Source organism: Synchiropus splendidus, chromosome 4, assembly GCF_027744825.2.
Source record: "Synchiropus splendidus isolate RoL2022-P1 chromosome 4, RoL_Sspl_1.0, whole genome shotgun sequence".
Lineage (NCBI taxonomy): Eukaryota > Metazoa > Chordata > Actinopteri > Syngnathiformes > Callionymidae > Synchiropus > Synchiropus splendidus.
The window spans coordinates 7,496,032-7,518,216 of record NC_071337.1 but is presented as its reverse complement, the minus strand read 5'-3'; the positions used below and the strand labels follow the sequence as shown (position 1 = coordinate 7,518,216).

At 42.6% G+C, this 22,185-nt stretch overlaps 1 protein-coding gene across 1 annotated transcript in view; it reads right to left on the bottom strand.

Moving 5' to 3' along the window:
* LOC128757569 (ephrin type-A receptor 7-like) overlaps nucleotides 1–22,185 on the bottom strand; it is a 159,359-nt gene that overhangs the window by 53,005 nt on the left and 84,169 nt on the right. Inside the window, exon 4 of the mRNA XM_053862964.1 lies at nucleotides 3,322–3,477. Coding sequence (XP_053718939.1) covers nucleotides 3,322–3,477 — 156 coding nt within the window. The remainder of the gene's footprint in view (nucleotides 1–3,321; nucleotides 3,478–22,185) is intronic.

The following is a 22,185-nucleotide window of genomic DNA, read 5'->3' as shown; positions in this document are numbered from 1 at the left end:
GATCCGACCTGCACGTCTCTGGGTCCTGGAGACCTACAGGTCCTGAAGAGGTGGCAGGCTGCAACCCATCACCTTCTCAGCAGAACGTACGATGCGCTGCAGTCTGCTCTTCTCCCTGGAGGTGGCACTGTTGTACTGAAGGAGTATTAATGTGATTGTACTAGCAGCTAGATATCGGCTGATGAAGCTTCACGAAGCCTCATTTGTAGAGCGCACTAGACCAGCCTCTGCACTCTTGAAATGTTTGCTTCGAACAGCTGAATTAAATCTCACATCATACTTAAATGAAAAGCACGTCATCTACTGAAGCCCTGAAAATGAGGCCTCATGATGCTTCATCGTTCCATCACTATGAGAGCAACAAAGTATCCTTGTAGCTCTAGTTGTGTTGCAAAATATTTAGCCATAAAAATTAACTAAAAAAAAAGCACAAAAAGCTAGACTCACTTCTGAAATGCCAGACAGAAGCCTTGAATTGGGCAAAACTAATAGAAACCTCCGCTGCTGTTAAATGGATTCATCCTTATCCCATTATGACGCTTTAATGGCGACCATGTAAGAATGTTCGGTCCATTATGCATCTGCTCTAATAACCCGTCCTTTCTAATCATCTGCGTTTGAAACCCAAATCCTCTTTCGCAACTGTGTTATTTCTGTGGGAAATCATAAGCTGCGTTTAAAAGCCCATTCACAGTGATGTGCGTTTAGAAACACAATGCATCACTTTAAAGAATTTCCATCGAAGTTCTGTCAGCAGATGTTCCCAAATAAAACAGTCCCGACCCGATGGATCGTGAAATTCTCCTCTGCATGTACATCACACAACCATGACTGTCGCCAGGAAGCCTTTCAAAATACATATATATTTCATGAGTGTTCCGAGAGCTCCTCTGACCCTGAATGCTTTCACTCGCGGAAAAGGACTAAAAGTGCACTCCCATTCCTCGTGGACAGCAGAGATAATAGGGTCCTACTTTTCCTTTTTTTTTGGTTCATAATTAAAGCTCAAAACCCCTCATTCTCTCGGGTTCTCCATTTCCCACCATGTCGTCGGATTAGCCGAATCAGGGATGATCATAATTACCGAATCAATAGTGTAATTAATGTGGTCATTAGGCTGCTATAAATGTTATCACGCAGGGATCAGAGAGCTCGGCAGTCGATATTGTAATTAGAGCTCACCACTGCAGCCAACAAATACGTGGGTATGACCACACACTGCCGCACGCACGGGCCCACGCAGCTACGCTAACACTCGGACAAAGCATGGATGTGAGTCTGTGACCTTTGGGTTGTAGTTCCCAGAGTGCTCCCAGCATCTGCAGCCCATTTATCCTCCGTCTAATAAGAAACCTTGATCAATATGCCATTTTTAATGCAGAAATCAATACATCCATCCAGCAACTCTCTCAGCGGCTGCCACTGTGCTTAGGAGGAGTTTTGTTTTCAAGAGGGGTGGACGGGAAAATGTCATGGATTCGTGTACACACTCTTTCGCACCCTGCAGCGAAAAGGTTGCGGGTACAATGTTTGGGTCAAACCACCTTTCTGCCTGGAGTTTACATGTTCTCCCCATGTGTGCGTGGGTTTTCTCCGTGTTCTCCGGTTTCCTCCAAAGACATACTCACTCGGTTAATTTGACACTCCAAAAATGCCCCTGCGTGTGTGAATGGTGTGTGAGTGTGCCCTGCGATGGACCGGCGACCTGTCCATGGTGTATTCCCGCCTCGCACCCAGTGATTGCTGGATAGGCTGCAGCACTCCCCGCAACCCTGAACAGGACTAAGCAGTGGTTAGTTGATGATGTATGTATGTACACTCCAAGGTCTGGCAGAGGAGGCAGGAGAGATGAACCAGTGCGCTGGTGAAGCTTCATGAAGCCCACTAGGTGGCACTTTCCCATGATAATTTGGCTTTAAATTCTATTTTGATTGAGCCTAACTCTTAAACAGAGTACCAACTAGCATTGACGCACAGACTTCACTTTATTGAGATACCTCATTCAGCCCAACTGAGAATACAGCAATTTGGATGGACTAGGTATCGGGATCCGTTTAGAACCAGTGCAAAATTTCTGATTCCTTTGGCATCATCGGCCAATTTACACTCAACGTCAAATATTAGAGTCAAATGTCAAAACATTTTTCTTGTGGCGATCTGTCTGAAACTGTGTTTTTTGTGCACATTAAACACCTTGACATGTGGTTTTGTAAATCAGCAGCGCGGAGGTAGCTGTAAAACATTGAACGACGCAAGTCATTTTGAGGAATGACGCAGTGGAGCTGAGGATAGGGATAGGGACGGATAGGGAGAGGACATTATACATTTGTACCACTTTGTTTGCACACCTTCATGTGACTATAGTTTTGTTTCTGCAGCAGTTACAGTAACACACAGCTGCAAACTTATATGAACTGGTGGTGGTGGTGGCTGTGTGCTGAACTGAAAGTTTTCACTATCACAACCACCAATAAATGTGCAGAACATGTGCGTCTAAAAAATAAAATAACCCACATGCGCACCTCCTCAAGATCCCATTGGGGGTTGCGGCCCACTATTTGAGAAGTGTTGCTGTAGAAGTGCAAAGAGGCGTCATGAGGATAGGGGATGGGTATAAAAGGGAAGAACTTAAAGAACTGGTTCAGTGTGTGTCTCGGGGGATTTGGACATCACACGTGTTCCCACTTAGATAAAACACCAGTGATTGGTACATGAGGTATCATGAAACAGTATTGCAAGTTTGATGAAACAGTGTCCTAATTTTCCAGGCCACTAGGTGGCGCTCTTGGTTTACAAATAATGTGAGGTTTCATTGAATTAGTTGTTCAGGTCCAAACATTTTACAGCAGGCACTGCCATCTAGTGGCCTCAGAAAATCAGGACACTGTTTCATGAAACCTCGTCAACCATCACTAGTCAGGACAGAAAAATGAAGCCCAGTTCAAGACATTATTTTTGCTGAATGCATAACAAAAATATACTCAAGAACTGAATCTTGGTTGCCTCTGTGATGTCCAAATGCGTTTTGACCGGCGGGTGAAGGAGAGGTGAAGGTTAAAGGAGGGAAGATGGGAGTTAGAAAAATGAGGTGAGGCAATACAGACAATGGACAAAGAGAATGGATGCTTAGGCCAAAGGTGAGGTGGTGACTGCAGGTCAGATGGAGACGAGAAGTGGGTGAAATCGGTGTCAAATGATATGACCTGAAATGGAAGCATGTAAGAAGACACACGTCATCTATTAAGGGAGTAACTGGTTCTCTTAATCCAGACAGAGCTAATGCACCACCGGGGTGGAGGTCAAGAGAGGGTATTTGCTTACGCGTGCAGGGTGTGGACGGCGTGTCCAGCGGGGTCCTGAAGTGGTCCTCTTTGCACGTACACACCACCGATCCTTCCTCCTCTGCCACGCTGTTCGCTGGACAGGGGAAGCACTCTTGTTGCCTGGAGGACATTTTGTAAGATCCAGGAGGACACGCTGTGAAAAACACAGAAACAATTTGGTTTGTGTTTCCCCAAATTTCTTAAGTTCTTTTAAACATGGACATAGCACTGCAGGGCCCAAGGGCAGTTATCTAAAAATCTATCCTATTACACCTCTCCAGAAGACATAATATGAAGCCCTTAAATAATTCCACTGCAGAAATCCTACAATTCCAGGAAGCACAGCGTCATTATAAGCCCCCCAAAATACTTAATCCCCCTTTCACTTCATGAAAGAGAAAATTAAGAATGAACTCGGGAGAAAAAAATACACTGCAATTGAATTCACAGGGGAACTTGAGACGAGATAAAACATAGGATTAGGGAGGAATAGGAGTGGAGACTTTGGCTAAATCCATCTGACAAACACAATTCCCACATTCTTTGTGATCAGCCGCCTCGGAAAAAAATGGCATCAAAGGCTGCCAGTGGATTGTACCAGCACAGCGAATGAAAACAGTGTGCGGAACCTACCCGCCATTTCCATTTCACAAATTTTGCTCTGAACTTTCTGGAGCAGGAGAAAGTGAGAAAGGTGACGGAGTGATTGAAGGTGATAAGTCGGTGTGACTCCAAATGCTTGCAGAAGGTGACGATGTTCCCTGCTGAGGCTTATCAAAGAACGCGTGACAAACACGACAGACACGGAACCAAACTGGTTACTTCGCACACTCCGTCACTCTGAGCTTCCATTTTCCACTTCTCCAGTCTTAGTAGCGGGTGATAATGGGTGCAAAATCACCTGCTCCTGCTGGAGGCCCTGATCTTTTCAGTTTCTTCACCAAACAGCAGAACTCTTATTTCATATCTACTTTGCATTTTGATTCATCCGTCATCTCATGTAACATCCATAAAAATAAACATGCTGATGCTTAATGTAACTGGTTATGTTTTATATATATATATATATATATATATATATATATATATATATATATATATATATATATATATATATATATATATATATATATAGGTTATATATATTGGCTTGCATCCAGGCGCCAACTGTCACTCCATAGTGCCATTTCGCGAGTGCACCACGGACTGCATTCATAATATATATACATATTAAGTCACTTGGCTAAAAGGGCGAGACAAATGAGCTAGCTGTTTTCCAGAAAGATGTAAATCCATCACAGCAAAAGTGTCAACAGACACTATTTTGGCTTTCAGAAGCCACCACACCCTGTCTTGATAACCCGCTTTGCATACTTGTCAAAATGAGCAAACAGGCTATGCATTTTATTACAGTCACATATTCAGAACCTGAGTGCAACATTTAGTAGCGACACTGTAAGTCTTACTACCTTTGTATCGTTCCATGATCAGTTATCAATCTCTCTGAAACACTGCAGCAAACACAAGGCATTTTCTCAGCAACCATTCGCCTTAAAAGAACACTTCTTTTTTGGAACTTGTTGTTGTGATTTCAGTCCGACAGGAATGGAGGAATCAGAGCCTGTTTTGCATAATGGATTTTACCAAGAGGGAAAAGAGATTTGGATCGAGAAAAAGCTTAATCACGTTCAGTTTAGCATGGGGCACGAGAGCAACACCCAAATGGAACACAAGTAGGGGTCTCTTTCACTTTCCCACTCACACAAGGCCCAGATGGAGATGAAGAGTCCCGCCGTCACACAGCCATGAGCAGCTTCTCCAGGCTTGGAAAAGAGCAGCAGCAGTGTGGCAGTCGTACAGGGGAGGCAGATTGAGGCCGAAGTGGATCAGGATCTTCTTGTCCCCATGGCTTAAAAAAGGATCGCACTCAATGACAAAGAGAAGTAGGCTAGATTGACTATTACTGATCCAGAGCAAGCCAAACCATGCGCTGGTCCAACTTCCCAGCACTTTACATGATGAGATTCCAGTTCCATTTTCAGGATGAGATTCCTCAACTGAAGCCAAAAGGGTGTATCAAGACCATGTGAGATCAAATCAAACAAACTTTTATTTCATCCATCATGCGGGATAATCCTTTGGGCTGTCAAAAACAAAAGATATAAAAGGATGTCACCAAACTTTTATGTTCTGTGAGCTACAGTACTTCTAGTGGACTTAACAGTCCATTAAATAGTTTCTGAATTCAACTTGACATTCTTGTTATGGGGACCACTTCCTGCTGGATAGTTGCTATGAACATTGGTGAAGGGACTCACCAACTTTTTAATATTTGTATGACATAAGGTAGTTTCCCTGTGGTGTGTTCACACTACGGCCTCAGTCTTGGGTCAAAGTCTTTTTCGTTCAAAAATCCAAAATGTGACCAAAAGCAAACCTAGCTTTGGCTCTACAATTGAGTCCAACCGGATAGGTGGATTTTGTCTTGGACTTTTGCAGCAAGCTCAGAGCAACTTGGCGCAAGTCACAGGAATAGGATAACAGGATCACACTGCACATGTATCAACAGTGTTTGACGGTGAATTGTATGCACAGAACAACAGAGACGCTTGTAACCGGGGACTGCTAACTCTTAACATGCTGTGTTCCCTGCATAGCACCTCCAACAGACCAGAGAGAGAGTACTGAAAATATGGGACTGAGCTGGGATCGGCCCTCTAAAGGTACTAAACGCCAGTGTCACCTTGCATACTCCTAGCTCCATGCTACTTCCTGTTTTGATCCTGAACATCCTTAAAATTCCAATCCTTGCTGGGTTATCATGCTAAACACACAGCTTTCCGAAGCATATTCCTGCCATTTTGGTCACTGGTGTTCTTGACGTTGCGCCACAGTTGGGCTGCACCTCATTCAGTTGACCAGTGAGAATGTTGGGTCCAAGCCACCGTGTTGTAGAGCAGCCGGTGGCAGTTATGCCTTGCCGGACTGCATCTTTAATGGATTTCAGATGTTGGACATTGTCCTCTTTTTGTACGAAGACAATTATTTCATGGGTTTGTATTTGGTTTTGTATTATTTAGTCTCTGGCTTAAGGGCTTGTGAGACTTTGACTTTGACTCATTTTAATATTCTTTTGAGCCGAACCATCTCACCTGGCTTGCAGGATGACGGCGCTTAAAAAAGTTTGACTGTAAATTCGATGAAAACACGACTTGTGTATCCCCACCTGAACTGTTTTGTATATTTTACTCATAAATAGCTTTCAAAAAATCGACCTCCATAATTTCCCTTCTCATCAAGAGACACGTAAAGCGTTTACTCCGAGGGGGAAGTGGGAGAAATGGAGACAGCGGGAAAGAAATGTGCCAAGATAGCTGGCAACCCAACTGATCAATGTGTCCAACGTGTCGACTGGGAATCACGATTAAATGGAACATGCACACACCCATCTCAAAATAGAGACGCATTTCTACAAGGTGCAATAATATAGATGTGCAATGACAAGCAAAGACATTGGGAGGAAGACGGGGGGGGCGCAGAAGGAGGCACACTGCTGCGTGAGATAGTTTGAAGAAAGCGAGACAGAGACGGACAGACAGATGGCGTGTGAGACAGAGAGAGATGTGGAGGGGAGCACTGTGCAAAGAAAGGACAATAAACAGGGAGGGCGGATGGACTCCTTCAGCTTGACAGATATAGAGTCAGAAAACTGATAAGCAGTGACATCTAATGAATACAGATTAGAGAGCACAAAAGAAACGACAGTGGGGTTTCTCAGTGAGTGTGATTCAGGAACGGGGTTCAAAGATAAAGGAAATGAGCATCAGTCGACATGTAGATGTGATAACGGCTATGTAGAAGTGTATTTAATTAGAAATCCTTATGGCTTTTATTAAATGTAATTGTCAGATTAATGAGCATCAGCGGTGTCTTGACTCATGGAACTCAGTTGCAGTAGTTTGAGCTGAACTCAGAGGAAAAAGGTAGGGATAAGGTATAGTCATATTGCTATGAGGGGATTAAACAAATCACGCATGAATCTCACGCATCAAAGGTTTTACTAAACGGGACAGAGAAATAGACGTGACGGGGGGGGGGGCCTGAAATGTAGGAATACGTCATCTGTGCAGCACCGAGGCAAAGAAGACATCTCACCTTTCGGTTGAGAGCCATAATCTGACTCACGATAAAATCGGATTATGACGAAACGTTGGGGCAGAACCCCTGTGTACTGAACTGTGTTTTCAGGATCAACTCAAAAAGAAAGAATTTAGATCCATCTATTTTTTCAGTATATCAACCATTACACTCTTTAGAATGTTAAAGAAATTACTTGCTTATTTACAGTAAATAATCCATATTTATGATGCTGTTTACAGTGAACTTTTGGTGACCATTCGTGGGTTAGATGTAGACAGGATTAACAAGACACTGACAAGTACTTTATAAAGATGAATTACAGGTGTGGGTGGTTTGTCAACAACATCGGATCATGATTTTTATGTTAGGAAATCACACAGTTGTTGAGACTAATCTGCAAGTTTCTGCTCAGTGCAACCAGAGCAACTTCTTTGTGTAGAAGAGAACAAGGGGGGAAATCAGATATCTCAGGACAAAGCACAGATTTTTGCCAACGTGGGTAAAGAACGTAAACATAACAAAAGGTAAACAACAATAGTCTGATAAAGAAAACTATTGCAACATAAAATATGGCTCTCCGTGAACGTGGAACTTACGGTATCAGGAAAGACTATTAGCTTTCATCAACACAGTCAGGATTTAAGAGCACCGAAACACTGAACAGAAAAAGAAGAATTGAACAAATATGATCAAACTATTTCTGGTTGTTAAACCTGAGTAAGGAAAACATTCGAGTAAAACTATATAGATTACAAATAGTTCACATTGTGCTGTACTAGGCAAAATACTATCAATGTATATTTGAGTAACATGAGGTAAAACTTTTACTTTAAAGGAAAAAAAGTCAGAGATGATATAAAGCCAAGATGAAGAGAAGAAACTGTCAACGTTGTTTGTGGGCAGCTGTCGAACTGATTCAGGATAACCTCATGCATAAGCAGGAGAACATTTGCAGCTGAAGTAGAGCTATAAATCTGCTCTTGAACTTCGGCACATGCTCGCAGTGGAGCGTCTCTTTCAGCTATTTATTCTTCTGTTCACTGCTCTTGCAGCTATATTATCATTACGGGAAACAAATTAATAGACTTTTAGTGCTGCTACCTGCGCGGTCTAATGCAATATTGTGGGAATCTCCTGCTGTCAGCCTGCGCACCTATGTAAACGATTTTTTCTTTTTAATCATTCCATTAGTTTGGTTTTTAAAACAAAATGTGCAAAGTGACACAAGTAAAACACATTGAAATATGGTCAAATGGAAGTTTAATGACCTCACATGTGACAGATGCTCTGTTTTTACGAAAATATTTGTCCTTCTTTCCTTTCGTCAAACTTTCTTTTCTTTCCAGCCTCACACTATGGCATTAATAAATCATACCACACATACTACAATAGATGTGCGGCATGACTCGCCTGGATGATAATGTGATAGCTGAGACTAATTAATATTAATCACTCTAAAAGAGGATCGCTCATTTTCACCACTGAATGAGCACAAACACACACTCACGCAAGACAAGAATAAAAGAGACGCAGAATGATGCGTCTGATGTCGTAAACGGTGCTGTGAAATGCCAAGGCGTCCGTGAAAAAAAAAAAAATAAATGTGCCGAATAGCTCTGGCAGGAAGGAAGGAAGGAAGGAGGAGAGGTGATGGCATTGGAGATGAGTTACAAGGGAGAAATGATGATTCCAGTAGGTGGAAATCAATAATTCAGACAGCCTTAATTCATGTAGGTGGCCTTTGTGTGGTCGGTGATGCCGGGTTTGATGCTAATTCTATCAGCTGGTGGGCAGCGTAAACAGCCACACAATGAATTCTCATTAGCAGGAAGCGGTTGCGAAGATCCTTAACTTGCAAACGTACATATATCAAGCTGTTGGGGGGGTCAAACTGGAGACGGATGACGGATGGAGGCATTTAAGAGTCTGGCACCGGATTATCTTATATCACACTGAGGTGCCCTGTGTTTCACACGGAATACAATGGAGGTCAAAAAACCACCAAGCAGCGTTTGTCGATTCTGGCAATGAATGAATTCATGTTATATCTTCTTATTGACAAACGCATGGCTTCCCCACCGTGTGCTCTTAAGGGATTGTCAATTGGTGGCCACATCTTGTGCACCAAAATTCTCTGTCTGTCCAGCTAGAAGCTGATCATGATAATAAGCGGGGAAAGGTGCGGGGATGTAGTCCAAACATTGGGGTCCAAATAGAGCTGCTCCCAAGACTGGCAGGAAGACTGTGGACAACTTTTCAGAGCAAGTTCATGACAGCAGAAAGAGGTGAGGCTACTCTCAAGGCCCATTTACGCTCCGGAATAGTACCCTTCCGTCATTGACCACATTTCCACCAGGGGGAGCAGCCCAGAGTCCAAACTTTATGTCAAAGACAAACTCCAAAACCAACATAGTGACTGTGGAAGAAGTATTGATAATGTACCTCTTGCACACAAGAAAGACGCAGTGATGTCGGAGGCGGTGGTCGGTGAGGCTGTTAAATATATGGCGACTGGAGGAAGGACAATTTCTGTCGTTCTTATGTGTTCTTCTTGCCTCATAGCTATCAGGTAGTAACAGCACACCGCCCCCATGGTTTCCAGTGGTACTGCTCCGTTTGGTCCTTATCCGTAATCTTTGTGGAAACGTGCAGAAATACGAACAAAATGAACTCGGAATTTTTGAGCGAAAGGCTCCGTCCAAAAATGGGCTCAAAATAGAACCTCATGTGAATCTGTGTAGGCTCCATACAGACATGAATGTATTCTAGGTCTCCATTTTTCTAACCCATATATTTATAATATAAAGACAGGACTCACACATGTTGATGAGAAGAAGAGAAAGACAACCATAGACATCTGATCCAGGAGAACAGGTCGATGTGACCCTAATATTGTAATTGAGAACTTACAGTGTCCACGTCTGTTTGGACTTTTCAATGCCATCAGAAGGCTCTGGTTGGTTTCACCCAGGTAAATTTCCGCATGGAAATCCCCACTCTACCTGACCCTGCCTCATATTGAACTATTCATGTCATTTGGAATTAAATTAATTCGGTACACAAACTATATATTAAAAAAAAAATATATATATATAAACAGGTAAAATTACATGACCTAGCTGGAAGCTTTAACCAGGTGCCCAGACCGTAAATGAGTGGAAAATATACAAAAGCTATGTATAGTGAAGGGAATTCAACCCGATAGTGCACTGACTGAGGTTGACTCACCCTTACACAACCACTGCACTAACAGTTGGTATCCTGCTTCACAAAGCGGACACCGACTTGTTAATAATGGCACCAAAGTACAGACGTCAGCGCAGTGTAGGGTGTCGGAACTTTATTTATCTTTGAGTAAATGTCAGCAGATAAAAGAGGAAATCAGCAGCTGTGGCATAAACCCTTACAAACAATTACTTCCGAAAGTGTATTCAGCGGCTGTCCTCGCCGTGCGCATTTAGCATTACTAAAGCTGTTATGTCACAGGAACAGAAAACGCTGTTGTGTTACATCACAGCAGTAAGTCACTGGTTTTGTTTGTATCAGCAGAGATTGCAGACAAGGACAGACAGGCTGCAGACAAACACATCTGAACCTGAGTGAACAGACAGATGGACTCACTCGAGCACGTAGGTATCACACTGTGGACGACGCACAGAAACAGACAGGAGACATTCACTTCAAGTCAGGAAAGAGATTTTGCTCCGGCGCGGTACACTGAGTGACAGTGTCCGACTGACAGCGGGTTATTGCAAAGCCTGCTCTTAAAGTACTCTGATTTTTGTGGCTTGACCTTTGGATTTTGTCATGGAAATGAATCGTCTGATTATAATGACCTTTTTATTTATTCTTTTTTAAACGTATTCATCATGGTTAATTTATTTCTACATGGTTAATTATTATTTATTATAAGCCGATGAGGATGGATGGATGGTTAAATTCTTAAGAATATTGCAATCCAGGAACTGTGTTCCTTTGAATGGAGGGTGGATCTCACACGTCCTGGGACTCAACGGATTTCATGATATATTGAGAAGTAGCACCTTCGCTTTTTGGTCAAGAGTTTGCGCCAAGATATGAAGCTCGGCCAGTTGACCTGAGGCAGGTCACATACGGGGCCATGATCCTGACAGAGGGAGCCTTTCAGAGAGTCTTTGCACAGGTATCTGGAGTGCTGCTTTAGACTGCATCACACTACAGGATGTTCAGTCAAGATTACTGCCCTACTTTCAAAGCCCGTTCTTGACTGTCAAAGAAAACAAGTGGAAGCAAACATGTGCCAGTTGTTTTTAAGACAGCAAACCACCCAAATCAACAGCGCTATGGAGGTTCCAGTATAGTAAGTATAGACTCTTGCTGCCAAGGCAACCAGATTTCTACATTTTTATCTGTCAAAAAAATGAAAGCATTGCGGTATGCCATTACAAACTGCCATCCCAAATGGAGAGAAGCTGCAAGTGTGTCTGTGTGTAAGTGAGCATGCTCATAACTTTCAGCAGCATCACGAATCAATATTGCTTCCCACACCTCAAGCTTTCTGCAGTTTGAAAGAGGAATTGTGTTTTACTGACCGGCAGGGAAGATGCCAGATATATACACCTGGCACAAACGTTTTCATGTGCATGTAAAAAAAAATAGAAAGAAAGAAAGACTGAACGTTGAATCTCATTCCAATACCTCAATTTAGTGGCACAAACTCCAAGACAAAAAAAAAATACAAAAACAATTGAAATAAAAGCAATTGCTTCTTGTGAATATCAATCATAAAATAATAATAATAATAATAATAATAATAATAATAATAATAATAATAATAATAATAATAATAATAATAATAATAATAATAATCTCTGACTGTGGTAGTCAGAGGGAATATAAAGTTTAAAGGCTCTGCTCCTCATAGTACTGAGGGAGGAGGACAGTCAGATGGATGAAGTCATGATGGAGGACATTAGGTGTCTGCTAGATGATGAGATGTTTCTTTTTTTTTTGAGTCCAATTGAATTATGTTTCCTCTCCCACTGGATTTCCTCACATCCTGCGTATAGATGGATGAATGCATGGATGGGTGGGTGGATGGATGGACGAATGGATGGTGGATGGACGGACGGACAAGTGGATGGACGGATGAATGGCAAGGAAGTCCGCTCACTTTTTTTTTTTTTTTTTTGCCCCAGCACTTCGCCGTGTGTATATTGGATCATACCCCTGAAAACAGGGAGGGGAACAGACGCTCGAGTATGAGAGAGACAGCTGACAGCGAAGAGCTTTGGTGAGTCAAGAGCACATGCAACTATGAATACATGCAGCAAAATCTGGCTTCATTGTAAAACCAAAGTGGCACACAACAAGTTCCACCATGAACCTGCATTTATACTTGATAAATGCCCATCTAGATTTTCAGCTAGAGCAGCGGGGACAAACAAGCTCAACCTGAATCCAAGCGTCCCATCACAACAACTGCAGTCCAACACACGCAACTACACCACTGCAACAATAACTAACATAACATAACCGTGACATGCTGGGGGAGAAACGGCCCTCGCTGCTGGATAAAGTGCTGGACATTCTGGGGCAAACAAACAGCTGCAGTGGCGTCCATGTGCCGTCACCGTGGCGAGTCGTCAAACTCTTTATCTCAAAGTTTTAAAATCACATATGACAACAGGAGAACAGTGATGTAAATAGTTTGCATGAAGATTTAAGGGGATGCGTATTCCCAGAGTGCCACTTGAGAAAAGTGTCATTTATACAGAAGACAGGAGTGAGGGTGGCTGTAAAGTGTGCTTCATATTCACGAGCACTCAAGCCTCCGTTCTTAACCTCTAGGAGTCTTGAAACATCTTTTTTTTTTTTTTTTCCTCCAGTCAGGTGTCTTCATAAGTGTAACTATGGCAAAAGAGCAGTTAATTCCATCTAGTAGAGCACTGATACAACAGGCTCAGCTCAAGTACAGACAGGAGGTCACATCTACTTCAGTTACAGTGGAAGACATGCTTTGCTTTACTACCATTTGTCCTGAAGAGTTTTATTTTATCTTAAAAACACCCATGGACTTTTAAGTTTAGCAATGTGCTGAATCAAACAAGTTTCATTTGGTCAAACTCATGAGCTTGAAAGGCACTTAGAAAGTGCTGACCTCCATGAAGAAACTCAACCGATATTTATGTTTTTCACGGTGAAATAAATAAAAATAAACCAATGTAAAAGTTGGCACACATTCCGGACAGTCTGTCCACAGTGTTCTCCGAGTCTCGCCAAAGTCACGCAGACATGCTAGTCTACATGTGATTAAAAACACATGCATCAAACTGACAACGTAACCCAGATGCACGCCGATATCAAAGAACCTTGTCAGGTTTATGGATGCACATATAACCGCGCCGGGTGGCAATCTTCCCCGCCGGTCGAAAATTAAAAATCAGGTCCTGCATCACGATCACGGGACGCAATTAAGCCGCGAGGGCAAAACCGGTCCTGACCTTGTTGTGTAATTAACAGACTTTTCTTTCATTAATCTCCATCTAGCACTCCCCGCCCCCCCTCCGGCGCCCCCTCTGTTCACTCCTTGCCACCCTCCTTCTAAGCAGCCGTTTAATTAAGACATGCGTCATGGCGTCACCAGACGTCGGGGGGGAAGAAGTCAAGCAATTAAGGGATGGAGCCGAGAAGGAACGAAGGGAGTGGCTCCGCTCAATAAAAGAAGTGGATTAGGAAATAAAAGTTGAGACACTGACTCTCTCCCTGGTTTCACTCATGATAGAGATGACTTTAATCCTCCTCAAAGACCGTTAAAACCATTTTAATCATCGTGACTTTATGTGACATTTATATTGCAAGTTCCACTTTTTTGTGAAGACTTTATCTTCTAGTTTCAAATAAACAGCTATACATTTTTTTGGGGTAGAAAGACGCTCCTCCAAGTATCATGGAAGAGTTGAGAAACACATCCACCAGGGAAGCCAGGCTTTATTTTCAAACCAGAATCAAACAAAAACTTGGGATAAATCCTTGAATGAAATGGACATTTCATATCCCAATATATCACGAATATGTGAAAGGATTTCTTAAAAAAACAAGTACTTTCCTGAAAACAATTTAAATATTTTTAATACAAAAGGATGTTGTAACTCATTTCCACGATATTGACGTTTGCAAGTGGACTTTTGTGACCTTCCGCTTTGCATAGGTGCATCGGTGTTTCAATGGAGAGGGTGTTCTTTTCCTGTGTAACTGGCAAGTCACTTTGTGTAGCAAGTCACACGTCACCACATACAGTGCGAAAGGAGCGCCATCGCATGCTTAACCTGACCCCAACTTCTATCCTTCTTTCAAGTGACGCACTACCCGCTGAGGATATAGGCCTAAAGAAGGATGAACATGTGCTTCGACTGCCTCCAATGGCGTAATGTATAGATGGTCGAAAGGTTGACTTTTGTGTCCTATGCTGACGCCGAAGGCAGCCTTCAGTGTTGCATGTAGATGCAGTAGGCTTTCATTTTGCTGCATATTCTGCCGTGGGGAGGGCGTTGCGTAAAAGAAAGATAAAGGTTGGGGTGAGGTAAGCCTTGGGTTGGAGCTCCTTTAGTTCTAGACGTTGCTGCGTGTCAGTTTCTATTTTAAAAAAAGCCCCTTAAACGTCCATATGTCTCAGTCTTGGCGACTTCCTGACGGCACTGTTACTAAGGTAGACAGCCTGATAAGGGGTTAGAAATAACACAAAAGCAAATGTCAGTCCGTCTTCACCACATTCAGGCCAGGCATGTGTTTGAAGAAGTGTCCCCGAACATAACATTATGTTGCTCTTTGGCAATGAAACTCAACTGCCTTTAAAAAGTTAAGTTCCACATTTATAAACACAAGTTCCTTTGCTGAAAAAAAAGAGAAATCTATCTGAATGTTATATTTGTCTTGTGGACTTTAACTTTCACAGGCTAAATTTAGCATCCTTGAATTGCCGACTCTCCTAAAAAGCCCAAAATACATTTGCATCCATATATGTGAACCGTTTTCTTTTTTTTTTTAATTTTATTTCAGGGTTTATTTTGGATTCATCATTTATTCTCTCCCAAAACAGTCTTCAAACACTGTTATCGTCATGATCACAATGTTTTTCCTGGCTTGCCAGTTATTGGGGTTCTTTAGAAGCAAATTCAATTTTCAACCAACGATTTCTAGCTCTTGTTGGCAATATGAGAAGACTTGGCGGGAGATATTTGACCCCTGGCTCCTCGAGCTTGACAGACATTCTCTCACTGAAACACTTGAGCACAGTGAAGCTTAAACTAAGTCTTGGACAAAGACAAAACACATCTCTTCTAATCTTTGAACACAAAGTAAAATAAACTTTTTGCCAACCAAGTGTTGAGGGATGACAAAGGTGAGAGAAAACATATTATTTAGTGCTTGTGTGGGAGTGTGGTGTGTGCGAGAGTATTGATTTATTTTCCCCTGGAGCTGTGTACAATCCATCCCTTTTTGCATTTTTATTCTTTTCTCGCCGCTATCCTGTTGCTGAGCCTCTCCTCCTGTGTTCCTCCCCCTCTGCGTTCTCTGGCAGCTCGCTATCGCTGGAAGGCAATCAAAAGTGTACTTTGGATGTAGGTAGATTCAACGAAAATATCGCTATATATATTTATATCATTCTGTAAATGTGCCTTGCTGTGGGGGTTTGACTGTGAAGCCACAGCGATTACTGTATGTCTCGAGCGAGAGTGCGCGTAATAGTCAAACCTGTCGGCATAATCGATTTGACAACACGGAACCTGGGGTGCTACTTTCTGTACGCTTCACTGTTCCGGAGGAAACCTCAAGTGGTAGTTGATGAGAAAAGAAAACTGTTGGGTTCATTGCTGAAAATAACCTTTTCGAATCACTTGAACAATGAGGAATGTTGAGGGATTTTGAAAGCCAAGCGTTTGTCTTGTAGTTTTCTCCCACCCAGAGTTGCCACCAAAAGTCAGCTTTATCCAACCTAACCTTTACTGCAACCCTACTGACTCTTCTTCCATCGAAAACTCCATTGGTCCAACAATGTCTCTCCGTTCCATGTAGCCTTGGTCTTGTCCTTTATAGTGACTCGCAATGACAACTAGAGTATCCTCATCTCCAGCTCATCTAACTCTCACTCTAGTCATTTAGTGTTCAGATATTAAAAGGACGGAGATTTAAAAAGGAGAATGAAGAGGCCTAAATTGGGTGCAGTAGAAGCAGGAACTGTGACACTGATGACACAAACCTCAGTACAAATCTTCTGGTGTCCTTCTTTTGTTCTTTTTTTTTCAGTAGAAATTGCTTCCCATCCACGAGCCTTATGAGGGAATTCATAAAATGATATTATTCTTAATGTTTTCAACACAATAAATTCACAAAATGTTGTGCTTTATGGACCATTTTATAAGTGGAGCTTGGATCCCGGACTTCACGGCAGATTAATCTACAGCTTCTTCACTGAGCCTGGTGGTGACAGTCTGTGACATCACGCATCATTTATTTTTGTTTGAAAGCGATAATCAGACATTATTAAAATAGGAGAGCATGCCAGAATAATTTTAGGATCCAATCCGTCAGGTTCCAGTGCGGAGCAGCAGCTCATTCAAAGCTTCCCCCAGTGCGAGCAATTTTCTGCACCATCAGAGACAAACTTTCAGCATTGCTGCAACTGATTCTTTATGTTTTTGGAAAGATCCACTCTCATGTCTTTCGACCACAGAACTTGACTTATGCCCTTTTGGCTTTTGTTCCAGCTAGTCCCAAGCACAATTGAAAACTAAATTTACTAAAATCTGTGTTGCTGTACGGAGTGGTGAACAGCTAGAACTGAATCACGCTAAGGTCTGAAAATAATAGAAATTAAAATGCAAAACAATAAATTAGGAAGTGAAGTCCTGACCACGAACTGCCAGCACACCAGGCAATGCAGCTCTCCAGACAACACACCTTTGAAAGACTGAAGCTGTGGATGCATGATGGCCCCACATACAGTACTTATTGAGCACAAACTGGACACACTATAGTAGGTATTCTGCCCCTTATTACACACACTGTTGGCAAATCTCATATTCCTTGACCATTTTACCAGTATAAGCAAGTATTATTTTTTCTGGTAAACTAAACTCCGGAGTAGAGTAAATGTGAAGGGAAAAAAGGGGGTTACAGAATGGGCTTTTTATTTGGATGATATAGCTGGGTGTGTTGGAATGTTATACAACTACAGAACAATTTCAGTCCACCAGTTAAACCTCCGACTCCATATCATGCCCATTGCTACATTTTATTTTTTCCTAATTTAAATATTTTCTTCATCCAACCGTCCATCCATTTGCCAACATTTGGCTTTGTTTAAAGTCATTTCTGGCCTTCACTCAAAGCATGTCCAGTGTTATACAAGAAGGTTAGTATTTAAATACTGGTTTCTGATCTGTATCAGTATTGTTCGATAGCCAAATCCCAGGAATCGGTATCGGTATTGGAACCATAATCGGTACATCCCTACCTGAAACACCTACAGGAAGCATCCGAGCCAAATTCCCAAACCACTTCATCCGGCTTCTCTCAATGCAGAGGAGCAGCACTTCTACATCGAGTCCCTCCAGGATGTCCGTACTCTTGAACCTACCCCTACGACTGACACCCTACAGGGAAAACTAGTTTCACCCGCATGTATTCGTGACCTAGTCCTTTCCGTCGTAACCCACTGCTCCTGACCATTGGTAGACAGATCATATCTAACTAATGTAACAAAGAAGTCAGAGTCATAGATGAATATAATCCACCATTAATAATAATTTGTAGCAGTGGTCCCTCTTGTAATTTCTAAGAGTTCAGTGACGTCCATATACGGTCTTTCATATTTGCCCGCAATAATCTTTAGTCAATCATTTAATTTCCCTCCCACTGATGCTGGATCAGCGAGGTTGGCCGCCGGCATCCTCTTATATCGGATAATCCAGATAAAGCCTCGCACTGCCTGAACTTAGGCCAACACTGCTACCACTTAGGAAAGATTGAAGTAAAAAAAATGTTCTCACCCACCATCATTGTCTCAGTTGAAAGCCCCATCAGTGACTGTTTTTTTTTTTTTTTCACAATAAATTTAAGGTGTCCGGCCTGCAGTTTAAGCCAACCCTTACCAGCTATGTCCAAACCAATTCTGGTCCAGAGTAGATATGGAATACTTGTTCCTGGACTGATTTCATGGCAAGGTAACGCGTGAATGCCATAACCGACGATGGAACCACCAAGCATCACTGTCAGTTTATCTCAAGACCAGTGACTGAGCACCAACCTAAAGAAAACCTTTCCAAAGAGACTTCAACCAGGATTATCATATCACAGCAGAGGGTCAGGGACAAGACTTACTGAGTGCCAGAGAAGGGGATTGGCAGTCTTTGGGTGGACGTGTCTGGACTGAGACACCATGATGGAAAGCTCACCGTGGGATGTTTACAGACTGAACGCGCAAGCAGTTGGCTAACAAACTTACAGATTTCTTTGACTGAAGTTACATTGTCTCCATCAAGACTTTGTCCTTCGAATCTTCTTCAATTATTCATATGATTCTGTCTGTGTTTAATACGCTTCTTCAGCAGTAAGTTCCCAGACCCAGGCGCCGTGACCCAAAACCTTCAATCCTTGTCCCTGGCAGGCACTCACAAACACAAGTCCAGTCTGCCCCCCCTGCCCTCCTCTGCGCCGTGTTCTTCTTTCAATCCTGCTTTCGGAACAGCAGCCAGCGTAACCGCCGGCACACAAACTTAAAACAAAGTGCGTAAACGATTTCTGCTCCGAGCTTTTCTTCCAAAATGGCCAGGATGGATGGATGGTTAGATCACAGAGATGAAAAGAAGAAGAATATTTAAAATGACTATCTCAGGCGGCAGGAAGGAAACAAGGATCAGTGAGTGAAAGCAGTTTTATTAGAGGAGATGAAACTTTGATTGCTTTCTCGCAGGGCAAGATGGGTCATTTCTGGCTGCCTCTCTGTCGGGCCAGTCGGTGTTTGCTTGCCAAAATAGTTTTTTTTCCATCTGGACTGAAGCCTCCTCTCCTCCCTTCGAACTCTTCATCATGCACTCTGCTGATAGTCGACCTCCTCCGCCCACTCCTCTCCATCCAGCTCACCCTTTCACCCCCACGTCACCTCTTACCACCCAACTTGTTCGAACATTGTTTCCTCGACTTGCTGCCACCCACCTCCACCAACATTAACACCGCCGACTATTTCTGCGCCTGGAGGAAAGAACGGGTGAGTGAGATTGCTCTGACTCCAAGAGGATGGCAGGGATCCAAAAAAAAGAAATAAATAAAAGAATATCTATGCACGCACACACACTGACAACAATCCATGACCTCGGGAGCAGAAACACCCACTACCATTTCCATCTACTTAATAATATGCTGCTTTTCCGCAAATACGCTCAGAGGCTTTTTCACCGAGAGTCAGCAAGTCAGAGGGTACCTTTTATTTTTGGTAGTTTGGATTCACTTAATATATAAATAATTCTGTCAGGCTTCACACACGGATAACAACCTCTGCAGAGCTTTCAGATACTTGATCAATAATACGGATAAATAGTTAGACTTCTTACAATGAGGCTTCTTTTGTTGTGGACTTTGGACTTACAAGAGAAATATCGGCTTCCTTTTTTTTGCCAATATTCTTTTGCCCAGGGAGTAATTCATTCCTCTGTTCGACTATGAAATTGTACTGCAAGTCTAACAATATGCACATAATATTCAACTGAATTATCAAATTTCCACCTTAAGATGATGGTTCTTATTACAATATATTGCTGAAGTTACAGTTTCACAGTATATCACAATGTATCGTTTCACCACTACTGTATTGGGATATGTATCGTATCGATACCTGCCATACACACAAATGAGCAGGACGTTAGGTCATAAACTACGGTGCATGGTGGTCCAGGACATTGCTTTGTGGGGAGACAAGACAGACCTGGATACAACAAAAAATGAAGGAATGACAATCAGTAAAACACCATGCAATTGCAGATAAATTGTGGCGTCATGCTTCCATCAGTGCTGAAGTTTGTCTCTGCTAAAGAATGTTTGTGCGCAAGACTCGAATGTCATGTTGTCACGTGACTTCATAAGTCGATATGTTGGAGAAGACACAATGGCGGCCCACACACACTCTCACATCAAACATGTAAACGGATGTATTAGGCAGCGGATATAATTAAATGCAGCACATTGTCAACAACAACACGGACGTAGCCCGCCGGAGCTTAATGTAACATGACCAAAACATGACTGAAGGGAATGGAGCCTTGTGTGGAGCGGAACACCTGCAGATCCGACGCTACATATAGTGATGAGTGGGTTGCTTTAGAGAACGGGAGAGTGGCTGAGCCGAGAGGACACAAATCACACCAGTTGAGGAGATGCTGACAGGAGGATTGTGTATCAGAGATGTGCGGGTGGAGAATATGAGTCTCCGCGGACAGTTTCATTGTGCAGCTCGGCGGACAGCCTTTATTTTGTCTCTGTCAGTTTAATCATTCTGAATTTACTTTTCTCTAATACAGAACTGAAATAAATCCCAGGGCCAACAGACTTGACGGTGAAGTTTATCCCCAGCTGCCTGGAAGAATTTTGGAATGCTGACTCTTACGTGTCGGAGGACGACGTGAAATCTACAACTTGTAAGAGGAAACACGCTATTGCCCTCGCGGGGACGGAAAAGGGGGATTAAGACGACACAAAAGACATACGCTCCAGATCAGTGTGTCTCTGTGGCCCTCTTTCTCTTGCTCTGCTGTACAGTTGTTTTTCCTATTTTCCAGTGATTTGGATTCCGGATTAGCAACAGTCGAGTTAAACACGGACTTGCTCTTTGCAACTGTTTCTCCATTATCAACTCGACTGCATGTAACGCTGAAGATGCCTTCCCCAGGGTATATCAATCCAGGTTGCCGGAGTCAATCCCATTCCTCTCATCACCTCGCACACATCTCACAAAGAATCCCACACTTGTTTACTTGAGGTTTTTTTTTTTTGTGAAACGGTTTTTGGACTGTGAACAGAATCCTGAGAGGCCATTCATCATTCCCTAATGATAATTGTCAAGTAAAGCTTTACTGGATGAAACTGGCCGTGTCCACCTGAACAAGATAAAATAGGTAGATAAAGAAATGCTCTTGAAAGTACGAAATCATTATTCTCACAGTGGGGTTGTTCGTCGAGAGAGCGTGGCCTGGACGGGCCACAAGTCCATTGCTAAGCTTGTAAGTTTAAGATAAAGGTGAACCGTATATTCCCTGCGGAATATTTGGCTGAATATTGAAAAAAAAAAAACCACATTCACCCTTTGGTAAAATGAGTTAAAAGCAAGACCGAATAGTGAATAACGAACAGTGTAATGGAATGCAAAGACAAAAATGAGACAGTGTTAGAAAATCTGGCAACGCACTAAGGCTTCAGTGGTGACAGTACTCCGTCTCCTTGAGTCATTGGTGACAAACAAGCAGGAGTGGTTCAACAACACTCAGATAATGTGGACTGTCCAACCCACATCTCTCATGTTTGCTTGTTATTTGATCACTTTCCCTGTCCGTGGTGTCAAATATGGGCTCGCTCCGCTTTAATGTAAAATGTGATTCAAAGTCTGAATGCAGTGCTGAACTTTGAAAATCTACTAGATCCACCTTGCTTTCCATCGACTGACTCCCTGCCAAAGCGATCCATTGTCCTCCAA